General features: G+C 35.7%; 1 protein-coding gene across 1 annotated transcript in view; it reads right to left on the reverse strand.

Moving 5' to 3' along the window:
• Nucleotides 1–1,190: 1,190 nt before the first annotated feature.
• The window catches only part of LOC111156963 (ELOVL fatty acid elongase 7), a 73,506-nt gene continuing 57,359 nt past the window's right edge, over nt 1,191–17,337 (reverse strand). The window contains exons 3-8 of the mRNA XM_022518144.1: nt 17,134–17,324; nt 13,613–13,693; nt 12,668–12,724; nt 10,228–10,333; nt 5,386–5,522; nt 1,191–3,071 (exon numbers count right to left, since the gene is read on the reverse strand). Of these exons, the coding sequence (XP_022373852.1) occupies nt 2,862–3,071; nt 5,386–5,522; nt 10,228–10,333; nt 12,668–12,724; nt 13,613–13,693; nt 17,134–17,324 (782 nt within the window). The 3' untranslated portion in view covers nt 1,191–2,861. The remainder of the gene's footprint in view (nt 3,072–5,385; nt 5,523–10,227; nt 10,334–12,667; nt 12,725–13,612; nt 13,694–17,133; nt 17,325–17,337) is intronic.

The following is a 17,337-nucleotide window of genomic DNA, read 5'->3' on the forward strand; positions in this document are numbered from 1 at the left end:
CATATGGCACCTAGCTGCTCTGTTACATAAAATCTTCTGTCAGTCTATAAGTTTCAGGAGGCCCCAACTATGTTCAAGACATCTTTGTATCACTATAACATCTAGCAGGGGTTCTGAATATACAAAGGGTGCAAATGTTTTGGTTAAATGAGTATTCAGGTTAAAACCACCTACCCATGCAAACATATGCAGTTAGATTCCAAGATAAAAGACACACATACAACCACACTACCACAAATTTACTATAATGCGCGCGTGCGCGCACACACACACTTTGACAATATCCACAGTTTTCCATAATCTTTAAAATTTTAACAGAAACAAGAGATAATTGAGGAGAAATCTCATAATTTTGTAATTTAGGTAACAATATAGTCCACTCAATTCTTAAATTCAACTCAACTGAATTGAATTCTTAAGTTCAATTATTAAATTCTTAAATTTGAATTCTTAAATTGAATTCTTAAATTCTTAAATTGATTTTTTTTCTCAAATTGAATTCTTAAATCCAACTCAATTAAGACTGTAAACTGGCAATGTCCCATGGATATTTAAAATGATTCATAGAACCTCATATCATAAACTAGATTTTGTAACTGGTCTCTTTATTTGTTAGGTAAGCAAACCCAAAGGCAATAAAATCTTGAAAAGTGGATGAAACCCCAATAGAAACTCTATGTGACCCATAGAGCCCTTTAATAGCATACTGTCCATGCATATCGTACATCCAGTGATAATACATTTTGATCTAATGATATATATATGAAGGATACTTCTGCTAGTTGTGATTCCTTTTCATGTAACATTCCAGCTCTCCACTTCTATTCACATAATTTAGAACATGGTTCCATCACACACTGTCAGACATTTTAAGCAAGTCAGGCATTTTAAAGGCTACAAGGAGGTTAGGAGAGGTTGCACACTGCTGGATAGACAGTATTGCGAAAACCAAACTCTCCTGTTTCACCTTCTTTTCTTCATGCTTCCTTTTGGTCTTCAGTCTACTTGGGTGTTTGGGAATTGTGTGCATTGTGTAACAACACCCGCTACACCGTCTCGTTTTAGCGCAGGCTAGATGAAAAGAATCAAAATAGGAAAACAGTTTAGGAACCCTGAGGCCCTCAGAGAAATAAATTATAACTGTTGTTCGTTCTTTCTTGCTGTGCTTTCTTTTTGTTTGTTTGGTTTTGTTTTTGAGGAAAATAACTATTTCCCCCATTTATCAACTCTTATCTTCTCATATTGTAAGCAAGTGAAATCAGTAAAGGTCACTTAAAAGCAAATAACCTTATAAATCTGGTAAGTGTGAGAGAGAAGGCCATGGTATAGATTAAATACCTGGCGTGACACATCGAACTATAAGAATTCACAGTGAGGAAAAACTCAGGCTCTGATGGACAATGCTATCACTGTGTGTTACATAACTGAGACCCATAAGTATTAATTATTTAAAGTCATATAGGCATAAGCAGTCCTTCAAAATCAAGTATAAATATAACAAGAAGGAAAAACCAATAGGGAAAAATTCAGAAATGTCCAAATATCATTGTTTCTGACACAAAAGTCTATTGACCAGTAGTTTCAGTTTGCCAACAAGAAAATAGGAAAACAAGAGAATTTTAGAAAGCAGTAATTGTGAAAAAACAAAAGTAGGCAAAATGAATTTCAAGTCTTCATTATATAATTTATAGGTTTGAAAAAAGAAATCCAGGCTATTGATTAATTCATAACTCTGGGAAACATTTTTCTATGCAGTGTATCTATACCAACTATTAAACAGGCTCTTTCTTTCTCTCTTTATTGAGACCCTTACCATAATCATAGATAATCCCTGGAGAATTTCTGTGCAACCATTTTCCTCCAGTTGCTTCACAAACAACTCTAACTCATCTCTGGAAACTGTGTATAGTGGGAGGTCTGAAATTATTTATGATTTAAGGGTACCTGCATTGTGCTAAGGATGTGAATGTTTACATATGTAACCAATACATATTAACAAGATAATCCTTTAAGCCATAACAATATGAGAAAGTGACATTATAATACAACAACAGATTTTTCCCACTGAACTACAGAATACTTATTCCATTGACAAATTTCACCTCTTTCCAGAAATACACAAAGTTAACTGCAAAATAGTAATAGCACAGTGCTCCTTAAGCTACAGAACAAATCCTCTTGTTTTCAAAATATTAACTTAACCTTAGTGTTAAGTGCATCAAGGTACTAACTGAAAGAATTGTTACTTTTAAACAGTATATACGACAAAAGTGTTGTAGGGAAGTCTTATCAGTGAAACTGGTGGTAGCTACACAAAAGACCCATTAAAAATTACTGTTAGTGATGTTAAATGACAACTTACCAAAAATTCACTTAATATTCATCAGTGTTAGCTCTTTAGGATAGGAATTTAACTTTAGAGTAAATACAGTGTCTTCTGAATAGAATCAACAGCCAAAACTCCCAGTTAGAGGTTTTTAGAACTGGCAGAAGAAATCTATAGTAGGGCATGGATCTCTGTCCACAATCAAAATATCTGATGATATTTTCATCTATACTGGACTTCTTTGAAAAGTACTATACTGTTTCATATCCTCCTTTCACCATAACAAAATGCATTAAATAAAACCTTTAGATTAGGTTTAAAAGCAGTTGAAAAACTACCTGCTTTAGGCTCTAATTAGACTCTGTTATCTGGGACCTTGGGCTCTCAAATATCAGAAACCCCAATAACTTATCATAAAAATACAAGCTCTTGGTTTTGAAAAATATACAAAATGCACTTCACATGGATAAAGCTCTTGATTGTCAAGGATAGTAAGATACCAGTCTCATTCATAGATTCATGTCGTGCTTGCATTTCAGTGATCTTTGCTTTTGCAGATTCCATTTTTCACAGTTTTGGGCAGCCTCTGGCCTTTGGTGTAAGCACGGTACCAAAAATGGAGAAAGAGCAGCAGAAAGATGCATCCATAACTCATGATGATGTACAGAAAGACTGGAAACTGGTACTTGCAATCTTCCATGAAAAAGAACTGGCCTATGTGGATGGTGATAATAATGAATTGGACCTAAAAGATGAAAGAATGAAAAATATTATTCAGATATGCAGTCACAAAGGAGCAATCATTTAATGCATTCTTTGGCTGCTTATGCTTAAACACTCTGCAACCACATCTTAGGCTGCTATTGGGTTGGGGATTTTATCTTTAAATCTAGCCTCCATGGGAGTCAGAGTGGGTGGGACATTGTCAAAATCCAGATGGGAATGGGAAACCACTACTCAGTCCTGCCCAAGTGTACAACTCCAGCAGCCCTACATAAATGGCCCAGGAGCTGGGCGGGGCAACAGCCCCTTCGTACCCACAGAAAGAACCATCTGAGCAGGTTTTCTTGGCAAGTCTCTGTCTTGAGTCCTTGACTTGATGAAATACACATGGGTGGGACGACTTTCTTATGGTCTCATTTTCTAGAAGAGCTTCAATTTCAAATAATCTGTCTTGTTAGACGAGGTATTTCAATTTTGGGGAAACACAATCATTCTAATTAGAGCCCTAGCAATTTCATAGGAGCCAAAGCATCCCTGAGTCCTGGTATCTGCCACTTGTCACCCACAGTCATATCAGGATAAAAATATATCCTGCCAATGGCAGCAGAGAATCTGTAAGGAGTGAAACAATATTGATGACACTCCTCATGATGTCCAAGGGCTCTTTGTTCCAGAACAGTCTACACAATCTTAAAAGGAACACTCCCCAGGCTAATGTCCAGATTTTTTGCATCTCTTTCTTCTCCTGATTAAAAGGCAACATGTGTTCTGTGGGAATGTTAGACAAGTAAAAATTCATAAATAAAAAAAATAACAGTTACCTATAATCTTCCATTTATGACCATAGTTAAGCTTTTCAGTTTCTTTTTTGATCATCTTCAACTTACCCTGCATTATCTTTTTTTTTTTAAAGATTTTATTTATTTATTTGACAGAGAGAGATCACAAGTAGGCAAAGAGGCAGGCAGAGAGAGAGGGGGAAGCAGGCTCCCTGCTGAGCGGAGAGCCCGATATGGGACTCGATCCCAGGACCCTGAGATCATGACCTGTGCCGATGGCAGAGGCCTAACCCACTGAGCCACCCAGGCGCCCCTCCCTGCATTATCTTAAGAAACTTCCATGACATTCCTGTGCAGTGGCTACCCTTATTTCTCTCATTTGGCAGACATAAAGATGACCCTCTGGAAGCCTCGGTGACACGCCAATATCTGATGCAGGCGTGTTTGTGTATAAACAACACATTTGAGATAATAATATCTATTCTTTCTTCTATTTTAGCATTTTGCCACATTAATAAAAAATAGTTTTTACAACATTTAAGAGTAGATAAGTGGAAAAAAAGCCCAATACAAAATTGTCTATGCAGTATAATGCAAATCATGCAACAGGTATTCACATACATGCGGAATTAGGCTTATTTTTCTTTCTCTTTGCTTAGTTAGATATTCTAATTTCTCAGCGATGAGCATATGTTACTTCACAATCAGAAAAAAAATACTTAAAAAGAAAGCAATAGTGAATAATTTTCCTGATTTTATAATATTGCAAAGTAGGAATTAAAATAATTTATTTCACTATTTCCTTACACTTGCTTATTTAGAGCATTGTCAATTTGTCAATATATACGGTATACTGTTCCCCTACCTCTTTCATCCGCATGTATGTTTGCCATTTGGAGGAAAACCAGACTTAGAGCCAGGCATACAGGAAGACTCATTATCCCCTCAAAGTTATATTCCCTCCCTCAAAGTCATTTAGATGGTATTTCTAACTCCTAATTTAATATTGTGCCTGCTGCAGTGCAAATAACTTTGAGATTATCTTTGTCATAAATTTATTTATTTAAGATTTTGTTTATTTATTTATTTCACAGAGAAAGACACAGTCAGAAATGGAACACAAGCAGGGGGAGCAGGAGAGGGGGAAGCACGCTTCCCACCAAGCAGAGAGCCCGAGGCGGGGCTTGGTCCCAGGACCCTGGGACCATGACCTGAGCTGAAGGCAGATGCTTAATGACTGAGCCACCCAGGCACCCCATAACTATATTTATTTTATAGAAAAGTATAAAATAGCACAAAGATAGCCTAAAGATACACATTCTGGTTTAACTGTCCGAGCTCTTGGCTACCAAAAATATACTTTGTTTCCAACACAGTTCTTTAGGAAAGTTTAAATAACATGGAAAGGATAATGATGGGATGCACTATAGAGGCCACACACTCTATATTCCTATTGTTTTGTAACTTTTGTTCCTTCGTTAGTATTCTGATTCATAGGGAAGAGAAATTACTCCAGCTTAGTTTTATATCTGGTTTTAAAGAAAATTAATTACTTACAAGCTGTAATGATGTCAAATATTTTTTCCACCATAGATACTTCTGGAAGGCTGGTCCCAGTGCAGAGAGCCCATAGTAGGAATACATGACTACATGTACGGCTGTATTTAGAAAGGCATGGAACGTTCCCAAACCACCTGGAAAATAAAATTATTGTAAATTGGGGGCAATGCTCCTTAAAATGAGATTCATTTTTGTCAACTGAGATTTTAGAATAATTATTTAATTTTAGTAAAAAGAAAAACATATACAACATCAATTTGTTAATCTGCTATCAAATTACAGGGAGCTGGATAACATATTCATTCAGTGAAATATAAGATGCAAACTTTCAAAAACTAATGAGAATGCCTTTATTTATTGTTATATCTTAACCCTAAGATGGTCTTTTGATTTGAGTTCACTTTAACAAAATAAGTTCATTTTTTTGAAATGGTATATACTTAATAGTAGTAACCAAATTCATTTTCTCAGTGAGGGTTGACATATATAAAGTACACAAATGCACTAACCTTAAATGATGATTGTGTACGTAGATATACACCCACATAGCCATCCACCAAAGTCAAGATATAGAACATTTCCAACATCACATACAGTTCCCATGTCCCCCTTCCAAGAATATATCTCTCAACATAAACTTTATGCTGACTTCTATCAACTATTAGCTTTGCCTGATATTAAGCTTCATGTAAATAGAATTATACAGGACAATCTTTGGAGCCTACTTTCTTTCAATCAACATAATTTTTTTTGAAGATTTTGTCCATGTTGCTGTGATTAGTAGTTTGCTTTCTTACGGCTGTATTATAGTATTGCACCGTATGAATGCGTCACAATCCATTCTCTTGTGCTATGAAACTTTGGCAGTAAAAATATATATACACTCCTTTCATTAGGAGGCTATGCTAAGTTTGCTTTAATTATTTAAAGACAATTATTGTTTTTCCAAAATAAACATTTATTAATTGTTAAGCCATCTTTGCTTACTGCTTCCATTTGATTATTATCAATTGTGTCTTCCTATCTTGATTTTCCTCTTCTAATCACTACATCTCCTACTGATCACATTCAATTTAGAGTAGAAGCAAAGAACCCTGGGAGAACAGAAGTAAAGATCATTTCAATTGTCTTTAGCTGGACATGTAGTACCCAGGAAGGGTAACAAGGTGACTGGCCGATAGCAGGAGAAAAAACCAGAAAACTCTGCCTTAGCATCTTTCCTAAGAGGCACAATCTCAAAGAAGCTGCATTCTTTATGTATAGCCTGATTCAGCTTAGTGATCTTGATCTGGGATTTAAATTCTTCTCCAAAATATTCTAATTTCTTTATTCTAGTATTCTTTAATTCTAGAAATAAAGTGAAACGTCAAAATATAGAACAATTACATTAGAAAAAGGACCACATTCATAAACACTATGTATTACAGAAAGTTTAAAGCAAAATAAAAATTGTTGCATAGTAGAAACTAATTACATTTTAATAATCATTCATAATTACAGAACTGTTAGACACTTCTAGATACTACCACTGCTAAAGTACTCCTTTAAAATAACATGTTTTAATTATTTTTGAGTAATTTAAATATTCTTCCAATGCCTCATTTATGCTGTGCTGTGCTTCATAAACTTTCTAAGTAGAATAAATAAAAATGTAGCCAATTCTTTAATTATCATAAATTTCAAGTCAGAAGAAACTGAATTAATGAAGCTTATTACCAACCTCCCACCTTTTATTATTTAGATTTGGATTAGTCTTTTTTCCCAAAAGAAACTGAAATAGATAAATTATAGGGGTGTGAAAACACCTTTTCTAGGGTGATTTAAAAATATAGTATTTGTCTATTTCTGATAGTTAAGGAGTCAAGCTGCTTAACAGGGCATAAGCCAAATACCTCTTATATCCTTTTGTGTCTTGTGATTATATAAACACACAGGAAACAAACTATATCAGAGATTTTCTCACCAAGATACCTGTCCCATTTTTCAGTAGACTATTTTCCATCCAGAATCTTTTATTTTTTAAATGTCCTAAAATGAGGATCCTATGGACAGGAATTTAACAAAGCACTAGTGTAGCTAACACTAGTGCTAGCTAGTTTAGTAAGGGTTACTAATCAAAATCAGCTATCAAATAAGATTAACTTGCTGATTTTCTCTAGTTACAATTATTCCCTCAGATATGTTAATAAGTTTGTTCATAAAACAGTCACATTTTAATTAGTAATGTTTTTCACATCTTCTTTGGAAGGCTTTCCTAATAAAGTATTTTCTAAGCCTGCTTTCCTCTTTACAACAATAGTTTTGCAAAGCTAACATCTTGGAATGTTTTGCAATTAGTACCATCTCATTTTATTCCTTTTAGAAAAATAAAGGAATAACCTGGGTAATTGCCACAATTCCCCCAATCTCTGGAAGGGAGTATGTGCATAATGAATATAAAAACCTGCCAGAGAAACATTCCCATCATATTCCAAAGAAAAGTTGGAATGCCTTTTACGCCAGAGAATTGTACAGCAAGCAAACAGGAAATTAAATACTAGATTGAGATCAGCTGTGCTCAAGTTTTTGAAAGAACAGTGTAAACTGGACAGTTTCATTCTAGGAATGAAAGCCAATGCCAGACCACATTTCTGGAAATATCTCAGTTCTTACTGCTGTACCTGTCACTATATAGGTATTAGGTATACAAGTATTTTCTAGATTCCACATGCAAGACTGAACAGAAATGCCAACTCATTGAACATATAAGAAAGTATTTACATTTTGTAAAGCAGAAGGGGGATTAAGGTGCAGACAATGAACTCACTACAAAGTGTTTGATGTCCATAAACACGGTAACATTAAAAAACCAAAGAATTTCATGTTTCAATTTTCATTATTGAAAGTAATGTTTGGGCGCCTGGGTGGTTCAGTGGGTTAAGCCTCTGCCTTCGGCTCAGGTCATGATTTCAGGGTCCTGAAATCGAGTCCCGCACCGGACTCTGCTCAGCGGCAAGTCTGCTTCCCCCTCTCTCTCTTCCTGCCTCTCTGCCTACTTGTGATCTCTCTCTCTGTGTCAAATAAATAAATAAATAAAATCTTTTTTAAAAAAAAGAAAAGAAAAGAAAGTAATGCTTGTTTGAAAATGGAAGCTAGACTATCCATGGGTCTAAGATAGACATTAGAAAAGTGCTCAACTCTACTCTTCAAATAAAGCTCATTTTTCCCATTATAAAACGTACAGCTATTCAATATAGAAAAATTAGAAAATACAGAGAAGGATAAAGACAGAGAGAGAAAGCACTTTTTGTGTTAGTCCCTCTAAATCACTGTATTTTGGGGTAATGCTTCCCAATCTTTTTCCTATTTATATTTTTCAGTGTTGTGATGTAATATTCTGGTCTCAGAGAAGAAATCTGAATAAATAAATTATAAGGGTGTGAAAGAACTTTTTCTAGCATACTTTAAAATAGAATAGACACCTATGTCTGATAATTTTGGAGTCAAACTGCTTAAAAGAGAAGACGAGCTAAATGTCTCCTGGTATCATTTGCATTTCACAATTATATATACACAGGAATTCATAACCATTTTACTAATGGATGGTTAGGTATTTTCCATTTTTGGGCAACATGAATAAAGATGTCAATGAGTATCACTATACAGAGAACTGATGTGCATGTGAGAGAAAACAAAAACATATAAAGAGAAGTAAAATAATGGAGATTAAGCAATATGGCTATCCTTGATTTGTAAAATGGACACAGATGAGACTATTTTTATATTAACATACATTACCAGAAAAAATAGTGACATTTACTTTTAAAAACTCCAACATACAAATGTCAATTTGGGCAAAGAAAACACCTCATATATTGGAAAATCTGATGTTCATACCCATGGTAGGGACAATCCTTTCAGCTCCTCTAGATTCTGGTACCTCTTTTATGCCAATGGCTCATTCACGCCCTCTCATGCTCTGAGACGTGAGGATTTTTCCCCATGCCTAGAGATTCTAAAATTCAAACAAGTGTCCCTCAGTTGTGTTTTCTCTTTTTTGTCCTACACAGTCAGAATGCCTCATAGAAATGAGCTATTCAGAGAAATTTTAAGGCTGCAGATCTACTTGAAGACTTCTTAAATTTAGGAAACTCGCATAAATAAATCTCCCAACCAACATCTGCTAATAAGTACATGTCCTTGGGGACATCATTTATTTAACACTTGATGATAGAGTAAAATTACTTAACCTGTTTTTTCCGATTCTAGATGTTCAGAGGCATAAAACCAAAACCAAATGAACAAAAGAGGCTGTTTGCCAAGCTTTTGATTTAAACCAGTTTCAACTTCAAACAACATCCTTCAACCACAATTTGACACATCTTTAAAGAGTTGGTAGGGGATGAGGTGTGTATCAGTTATTGGAATTTCGAATGCAAAGACTGGAACTTGAGATAAACATTTTAACTTCCTGGAAACCTATAAGGAATAGATAACTAACTATATTTCTATAAAACTAAGGCTTCTACCATTTTATTTTTTTTTACTGTTTATTTATTTAATGATATTTAATAGAACTATATGGGAAAAGAATAAAATCCAAACAAAACAACTAAAGGATTATGGGTAGGAGACTATGCCCAAAAATCACGTGTATCTAAAGAATGGAGGGTAGGGGAAGGATCTAGGTTAAAGTCTTACTTTTATGTTTCAGGTAATAATGAAAGTCAGAAGTTTGATCCAAGTAGTCCTTTGATGTTTTAAGTTTCTTCTAAATCACATTTAAGGACAGAATTTGTCTTTACAACATACAGAAATGTAATCGTTTATAATACATGATCCCAACTCTCCCTTGGCTACCTGCGGCAAATTTGACTCCAAACCACCAGGTCCATGGCATGATGGTATGATGGAAGACATGCAGGAAAGTCACTTGGCTATTTTTCTTACGCAGAACAAAAAAGATCTGAAATAATTTTAAAAAAATCAAGTTCATAGAAAATCATGCAATGATTGATCTACTGATTTATCTACAAAAATACTGGCAAAGTACAAACTAGTTCACATCATAATTTGCATTGAAAGGGCTGCCTTAGAGAATGCTGATAGAAGCAGCTGATTCTCCAAGGGGCAGCTAAAAAGCTAATAAGTATGAAGGAACTTAGGTATGATGAATAGTCATGGGAGAATCAATAAAAAGGTGTTAAAGAAAATGTATGTGGATTTGAAAATCAAAAACGCAAAGTGACGAACATAGCCAAATATTATTGAAAGAAATGTTACTGGTAGGAAAACATCCATGTGGCTTTTGAAGTATATGGGAAAGCAGAGTCTCAATTCTTAGGACAGATATTATTCTATATTGCTCTCTAAGACATCCTACTAATTTAGATAAGGAATTAAGCAAACTGAAAAGAGAACTTGCAACAAAGCAAAAGTTAGCATATTATTATTAAAGAAAGATGAAATGGAAAAGTCGAGGGGATTTGAAGAAATAGGATGGGGGGAAAGTGGCCTGCGAAAAAGGAGAAAGGCAACAAAGGCACCATCCAGACTGAATGTATCCACGGTTTGCAGAAACAAAGAAAAGAACACGAAGGCTTTTGCAAGGGCAGACTTTTTTCAAGAAAAAATTCAGAAGCAGAATTAAGTGTTCAAAAAATATTCAAAATTCAGAATACCAGTAATGAGTCAGACTTCTAACTATAGGACCAAGCAGAGCACCACAAACAAAGTATCCATAGTAATATTTAAGAAATGTGGTTTAGGAAAGGACGTAGAGGTAGCAACCGTTTCCTTATGGAACCTGGAAATAAATGAGAACATACAAAGCAGAAAACAATAAAGCCAAAATGCATTTGCTTATGCACATGGAAGATGGCAGCATGATGCAATGAAAAAGTCCCAAACCAACTATCTGGGGTCCCGGTCCCAAGCAATAGTGGCATTCCTCTGGGTGAGTTACTTACCTTCCTGGCTTCAATTTATTTTTAGATTGAGAGCTCTGGCCCAGATCAGTGGTTCACAACCCTGGCTGTATATTATAATGTCCAAGATGCTTTATAAAAATAGCCATGGCTAGTCTCTAAGTACAGGCCACCTGGCACCAACTCTCTGAGATGGGTCCCAAGTTTTTTTGGTTTTTCTAATGCAGTTAATGCTCCTGCACTATGAAGGCTGGGAACTACTGACTATAACAGGGTCTGGACCAATAGCAATAACATCACCTGAGAACTTAAAAGAAATGTAACTTCTGAGCCCAACACACTGAATCAGAAACCCTAGGGGTGGGGTCCAGGCATCTGTGTATTTAGGTGATTCCAAGGCAAGCCCAAGTTTGAGAACCACTGTATTCTATGCTCACTGAAATCCTTTCCAATTCTAACATTATGTGATTCATCAGCTGAGAAGGTGAAGCATGTTGAGATTTACTACAAGGAATATGTGTTCTGTCACTGACCCCTACCTCTGAAACTAGTTAATATATTATATGTTATTAGCTGAATTTAAATTAAAAAAGAAAAAAGTATATATTCTCTAATATGTAATTGTAATATGTATCCTGAAGAGGAAGACGACACTGCTCTTAGATCCAAAACTAGTTCCAGGTATCTGAGGCCTACATGCCCCATATATATGATAAATACCCAGCTTTCCTTGGCTACTGTTAAAGCAGAAGAACACAGCTTTCTCCTCTCATCAAGGACCATAATCCATGGCACTTGCTTCTCCCAGACCCCAGTCACCCAAATTCAGAGTTGATCCTCAACAGGATGTTAAGTTGGAAGAGAGAAGATCTAGTAAGCATAAACTTCAGAAAGGCATTTAGAGATCATTTTGATATTATCAAAATTACTGATATCCCAGGGATAATATCCTAATGTAAGTTTATGAATTTTGAAGCACTTATCCTCTTAAAGAAATATGGATGACATAGTGCTTTGGTTTATACTGAAAGAACCCAAGGTAAAATGTTATCTGCTCTTTGTTTCATGAACTTGCTTCCCCAAACACCTGTCATTCATCTCCATAAAGTTGCACAGTTTTGCAGTGACAGTTACATGCTTATCTTAGTCAGGTGGTAGATACACAAGAAAACCTTTCAGAATTTGCAAAAGTCTGAAAAAAAATGCTTATCCTATCTATTCTCTAAAGTTACTGATAATAAAAGGTAAAAGATAATAGGAGGTCTGCCTGAAGTAGAGAAAATATCAGAGTTATCAAGACAACTGAACTCTAGCAGTTTACTGCTTCTACTAAAATATCAAACATTTAGCAAATGTGGTAACCACATACTCACAGTATCTAACAGCTCAATAAATTTAGAGAAGTAATAAAGCCAGCAGGTGCGTGCCATCTGCAGAAACACACATAAATATGAATTTATTTTATTTTTTATACGGAGGAAAATTTTATTTTTTTAATTTGGCAAAATACGCATAACCCAATTTACCATCTTAACCATTACTAAGTGTGCAGTTTGGTGGCATTTAGTACATTGACATGGTTGTGCAATCATCACCACCATCCATCCGTACAACTCTTCTCATCTTGCAAAAGTGAGACTCTGTGCTTATTAAACAATAACTCTTGATCTCCCTTCCCCACCAACCCCTGACAACTACCATTTCACTTTCTGTCCCTGAATCTGACTACTCCAGGTACCTCATATAATAGAATCATACAGTATTTGTCTTTTTGTGCCTGTATGATTTCACTTATCATAATGTCCTCAAGGCTCATCCCTGCTACAGCACATGTCAGAATTTCCTTTCTAGTTAAGGTTGGATAATATTCCATTGTATAGATATGACACATTTTCTTTATCCATTCATCTGTCCATGGACATTTGGGTTGCCTCCACCTTTTGGCTATTATGAATAATGGGTGTATAAATATATCTCTGAGTCCCTGTTTTCAATTCTTCTAGGTATACACCCAGATGAAATTGCCAGATCATAGGGTAATTCTATTTTTAATTTTTTGAGGACCCAGATATGAATTCATTTTTAAATCCAGGAAGTTAAAAAATAAAAGTACCAATTTTCATTTAACAGAAAACTACGCCCCTGACTTTGATTCTTTCTTATAATTTTTAGCTTTTTTTCTCTCAGTCCATATAATTTGAGAATTGGGTCGTTTACGTCTTCTGAGTTCACATTAAGTGTTAAAAAAACAAACTCTAAACATTTGAGTAACATTTGAATAACATTTGAGTTACAAGTTTTTCCAAAGAAAAACTCACCCTCAATGCTGAAGGTGACTGGGAGTAGTCAACAACTTCGCACTGAAATGAATAACCTGTACCCCAGCCAGACATCACAAACTGTAAGAGAGCACATGTATATTAAAGAAGGAAGACTTTGCTCAACAGCTACAACAATGGTACTTTTGATTGTGTCTCTTTACCACAAGCGCAGCTGACTCAGCATGCAGCGTTGAGGGAAAAGCAGGCTAGAATAATTATAAAATGGGAACTCACTTGATAAAGCAATAGGAATTTTCAAAATCATAGTTATGTATTACTTATATCAACTGTGTTCTGACTCAAATGTCCATTTCTTACAATGATTATTCTAATATAGTGGAGAATAAAACACTGGGAGTGTTTTGCTTCGATAGCAAATACTGGTAGGTGTATGCCAGTATATGTAAATATATGTATATCTATATATACCCATGAATATATTTGTGTACTCTGAAGGGAGTAACAGAGTCTGAAAACAGTCTTTTCTGGCAATTTCTAATCTTCTCAATCAGTCAAGAAATAAATGGACAACCAAAATTTCTTACTGTACTATTAGTGGCTGCCACAACTGGGCCTTCCTGTCCTTGGCTAGTGTGTGTGATATGAAGTGGTAGTCTATGGTTCTTAAAATCAAGATTGATCAAACATAAGTCTCCGAGATTGGTCAGTTTGGATTCACATGACAAGTAAGAGACAAAAATGTTAACAATAAGAGTGCATGCACTCTTATTATGCACTCTAATTCCAGCACACCCACAAAATGACCTTAGACCAGTGGTGAGAAGAAAGAGCCTATTGTTTTTATCTGAACCTTAATTCAAACATTACGTTGACATTCTTTTAGTATGATGGTGGGAAGTTCTTTTAAAACAGTATCTGATCCAAATAAAAACTTCAAATAAATTAAAAAAAAACAACAACAGTATCTGAAAATGAAAAGCTAAGGGCTCTAATTTTCATTTAATGAGTATATTAAGTGGTTGGCTTAACTGAGTGTTCTGACAATATGACCAGCTCTTCTCTAACATCCTATTCTCACAAGGGCCAATACCTTCCCTGGAATGTCTTCTTTCTCAGTATAATGGTTACATCATTTTCTGCCATTCATGCACATTTTAAATTTCTATTTTAATTACTATTAAAGCTAAAATGAAAACTTAACCATAAATTAATTTTTGAAAGCAAAAATTTATGGGGTTTATCAGAATGATATTTTTATGGTAAAAAAAAAAAACAAAAAGAAGCAAAAGAGAAAGAACAACTGTTTAGACAGTGGCATTTCAAAATCACACTATCCTTTCCTGATATTTGCTCCTAGCTTGATTCGCAAGATAGTTAATCCTACTGTTTACTTGGTACATGATGAAATCTTAAAAAAAGACTATCTTAAGATTCAGAGAAGTATGAGACATATTTTATGGGTAAGAAAAATGACTTACAAAACCAAATCAATGAATATTTCTTAAAGGAACAAGGGAATGTGGTAGGAAAATAGCTAATTCTACAAAGACCTGATCTGTCAGTGAGCGTCATATTCTCTCCCAGTCAGACTCTCTACTGACTGCTGCAAGTAAAACCTAGTCTACTTACCTAACTGGGATGACTGGTTCTCCACTTTTCCCTACCCCAAATAAGGACTAAGCTGAACAAGAGAAGCTCTGTGACATGGCCTTTGGTTAGGTCTTCACAAGTCTCTCTCTCTTAATGTCTGTCTGGTGCCAAGTAACTAGCACATTCAAAATCATCACTATTCAATAAGGCATGTGGGTTTCTTTAGTCTGATGCGCTTCCCTTTCATCTTGTTCTTATTTTCCCTAACATCCATAAGTGGAGGTGTCTCCTCTGTATATCTGATGCAATTGTGCTCTACCCAACAAACCACGGGATGTGTTCAGTGTCCTGGAGATGACATGATGACCGGCTGCCAAACTCTTTGTTTAAAAAGAGGGTGGAAACTAGTGCTTTCCTGATATTAAGTTTAAGAACATTCTAATAGTCTGTGAAGCTTGTGACATTCCTATATTGCAGGCCATCAAGAAGAATGAGCAATAATTTATATCTGGCAGGTAATAAACCCAACATTGGCATATAAGCAACTCTAGTATGAGTGATTAATGAGAGATAGAAACCGCCAAATTCAGATATTTTCAAAACTCCTTTTACATTGTATTTGCTAAAATAGGAACCCAAACTTACTGGCTATAATTAAATTCCTTCCTGAGAAACATATTTGGGGACATTATACTGAATGACATAATCAGACACGGAGCATAAAGGGATGTGAGAAACACTTTGGTTTAATCCTGACTCTATAAAAAGAGGGAACTAAGGCCCAGAGGGCTTAAGTAACTTGCTCAAAAATCAGGCAGCTGGTTAGTAGCACAACTGGTACTAATTAGCCCCTAGTCTCCTGGCTTCTAGGTCTGCACTTAACATGATCCTAGAGGCTATTTCCTTTCTGTCATAACTTGGTAAAAGCATGAATTTTTTCTGCTCCCCACCTCTGTTACCCCTTCCCTTTCAGTTACTCATGATCCAAAGGGGACAGTAAGATAGCTTGTAGTTGATTTTGGTAATAAAATAGAAGAACTAGAAGGTAGCAAGGTAAGTCCAGACTTAAGGAGGCAGGTGAGACATGAGGCTACAGCAAACATAAGGTGACTCAATCAGGTGGATTTGCAGCAGGAATCAAGTTGGAGGGATGCATGTGGAGAGGTCATGGTGTCAAGAGAGGCCAGAGGGGTCATGGTGGGCCCTCGAGAGTTCCAGTTATGAGGAAGCACAAGCTATGCTGCAAAGAAGTAAATAAGGAGTAGAAGGTGAAGAAGCCAACCAGTGTTGAAAAAAGCAGCAAGGAATCTCAGAAAAGCAGGTAAGTGAAGCTGGGTGAAAGTTAACAGTACAGTGGGTGAGAGAGAATCCATGAGTCTACTCTTAGGTTCTGAAAGATCCCCATCTCTCTTATTGACAATTAAGGGACAGGCTCCCTTACCTACTGCTTTGTAGGAGTCCAAATTCTCTGTGTCCTCAAGGCCCAGCTAAACCAAACCTAAACAGTCTACTTATATTATAGCTCATCTGAGGTTCCTACCACAATGATGATAACTCATTACATAATCAAGATGAGCTCCCAGTGTCAGACAGACCTGGACTCAAATATCAGTCCTCCAATAACCAGCTGTGTTACTTTGAGTAAGTTACTTAATTTCCCCATGTGTGAGTTTCCTTAAAACTAACATTCACAGATTCATTCAATCATCTACTAAGATTACCTATGTGCAAGTTCCTGGACTTAATGTTCATTTTTCTCACTACTTGTGAGGTAGACTATACTGAAATCCTCTAAATAGTTTAATAGCAGGTCCATACATAACAATTTTGGGGCAAAAATTTAAGATAAATTTCTAAAATCCCTTAAATCTCAGCATTACCATTATAATCATAACAAGAAACATAACAACAGCAAAACAGGAAGAGTGAGGCAAAATCCTCCCACTAGGAATACTGAAGACACTTGCCTCATAACACATATACACAGAAAAGAGAACTATGGAAAAATTGTATGTTATCATCACTTTCTTGAGTTCAAAGGGCTTTCGATTCTCCATGAGCTTTGGTCCTAGAGAAGTGACAAAATAGACATAGAGTCCCAGGACGATGGTTTGTGGCAGAGGTGAGGACATGAGGAACCAGTCTTCGACTCTTGGATCTAAAAACAAAAA

The sequence above is a fragment of the Enhydra lutris genome, unplaced genomic scaffold (genome assembly GCF_002288905.1).
Source record: "Enhydra lutris kenyoni isolate GAN:26980312 unplaced genomic scaffold, ASM228890v2 scaffoldscaffold50, whole genome shotgun sequence".
In the NCBI taxonomy this organism is placed as follows: domain Eukaryota; kingdom Metazoa; phylum Chordata; class Mammalia; order Carnivora; family Mustelidae; genus Enhydra; species Enhydra lutris.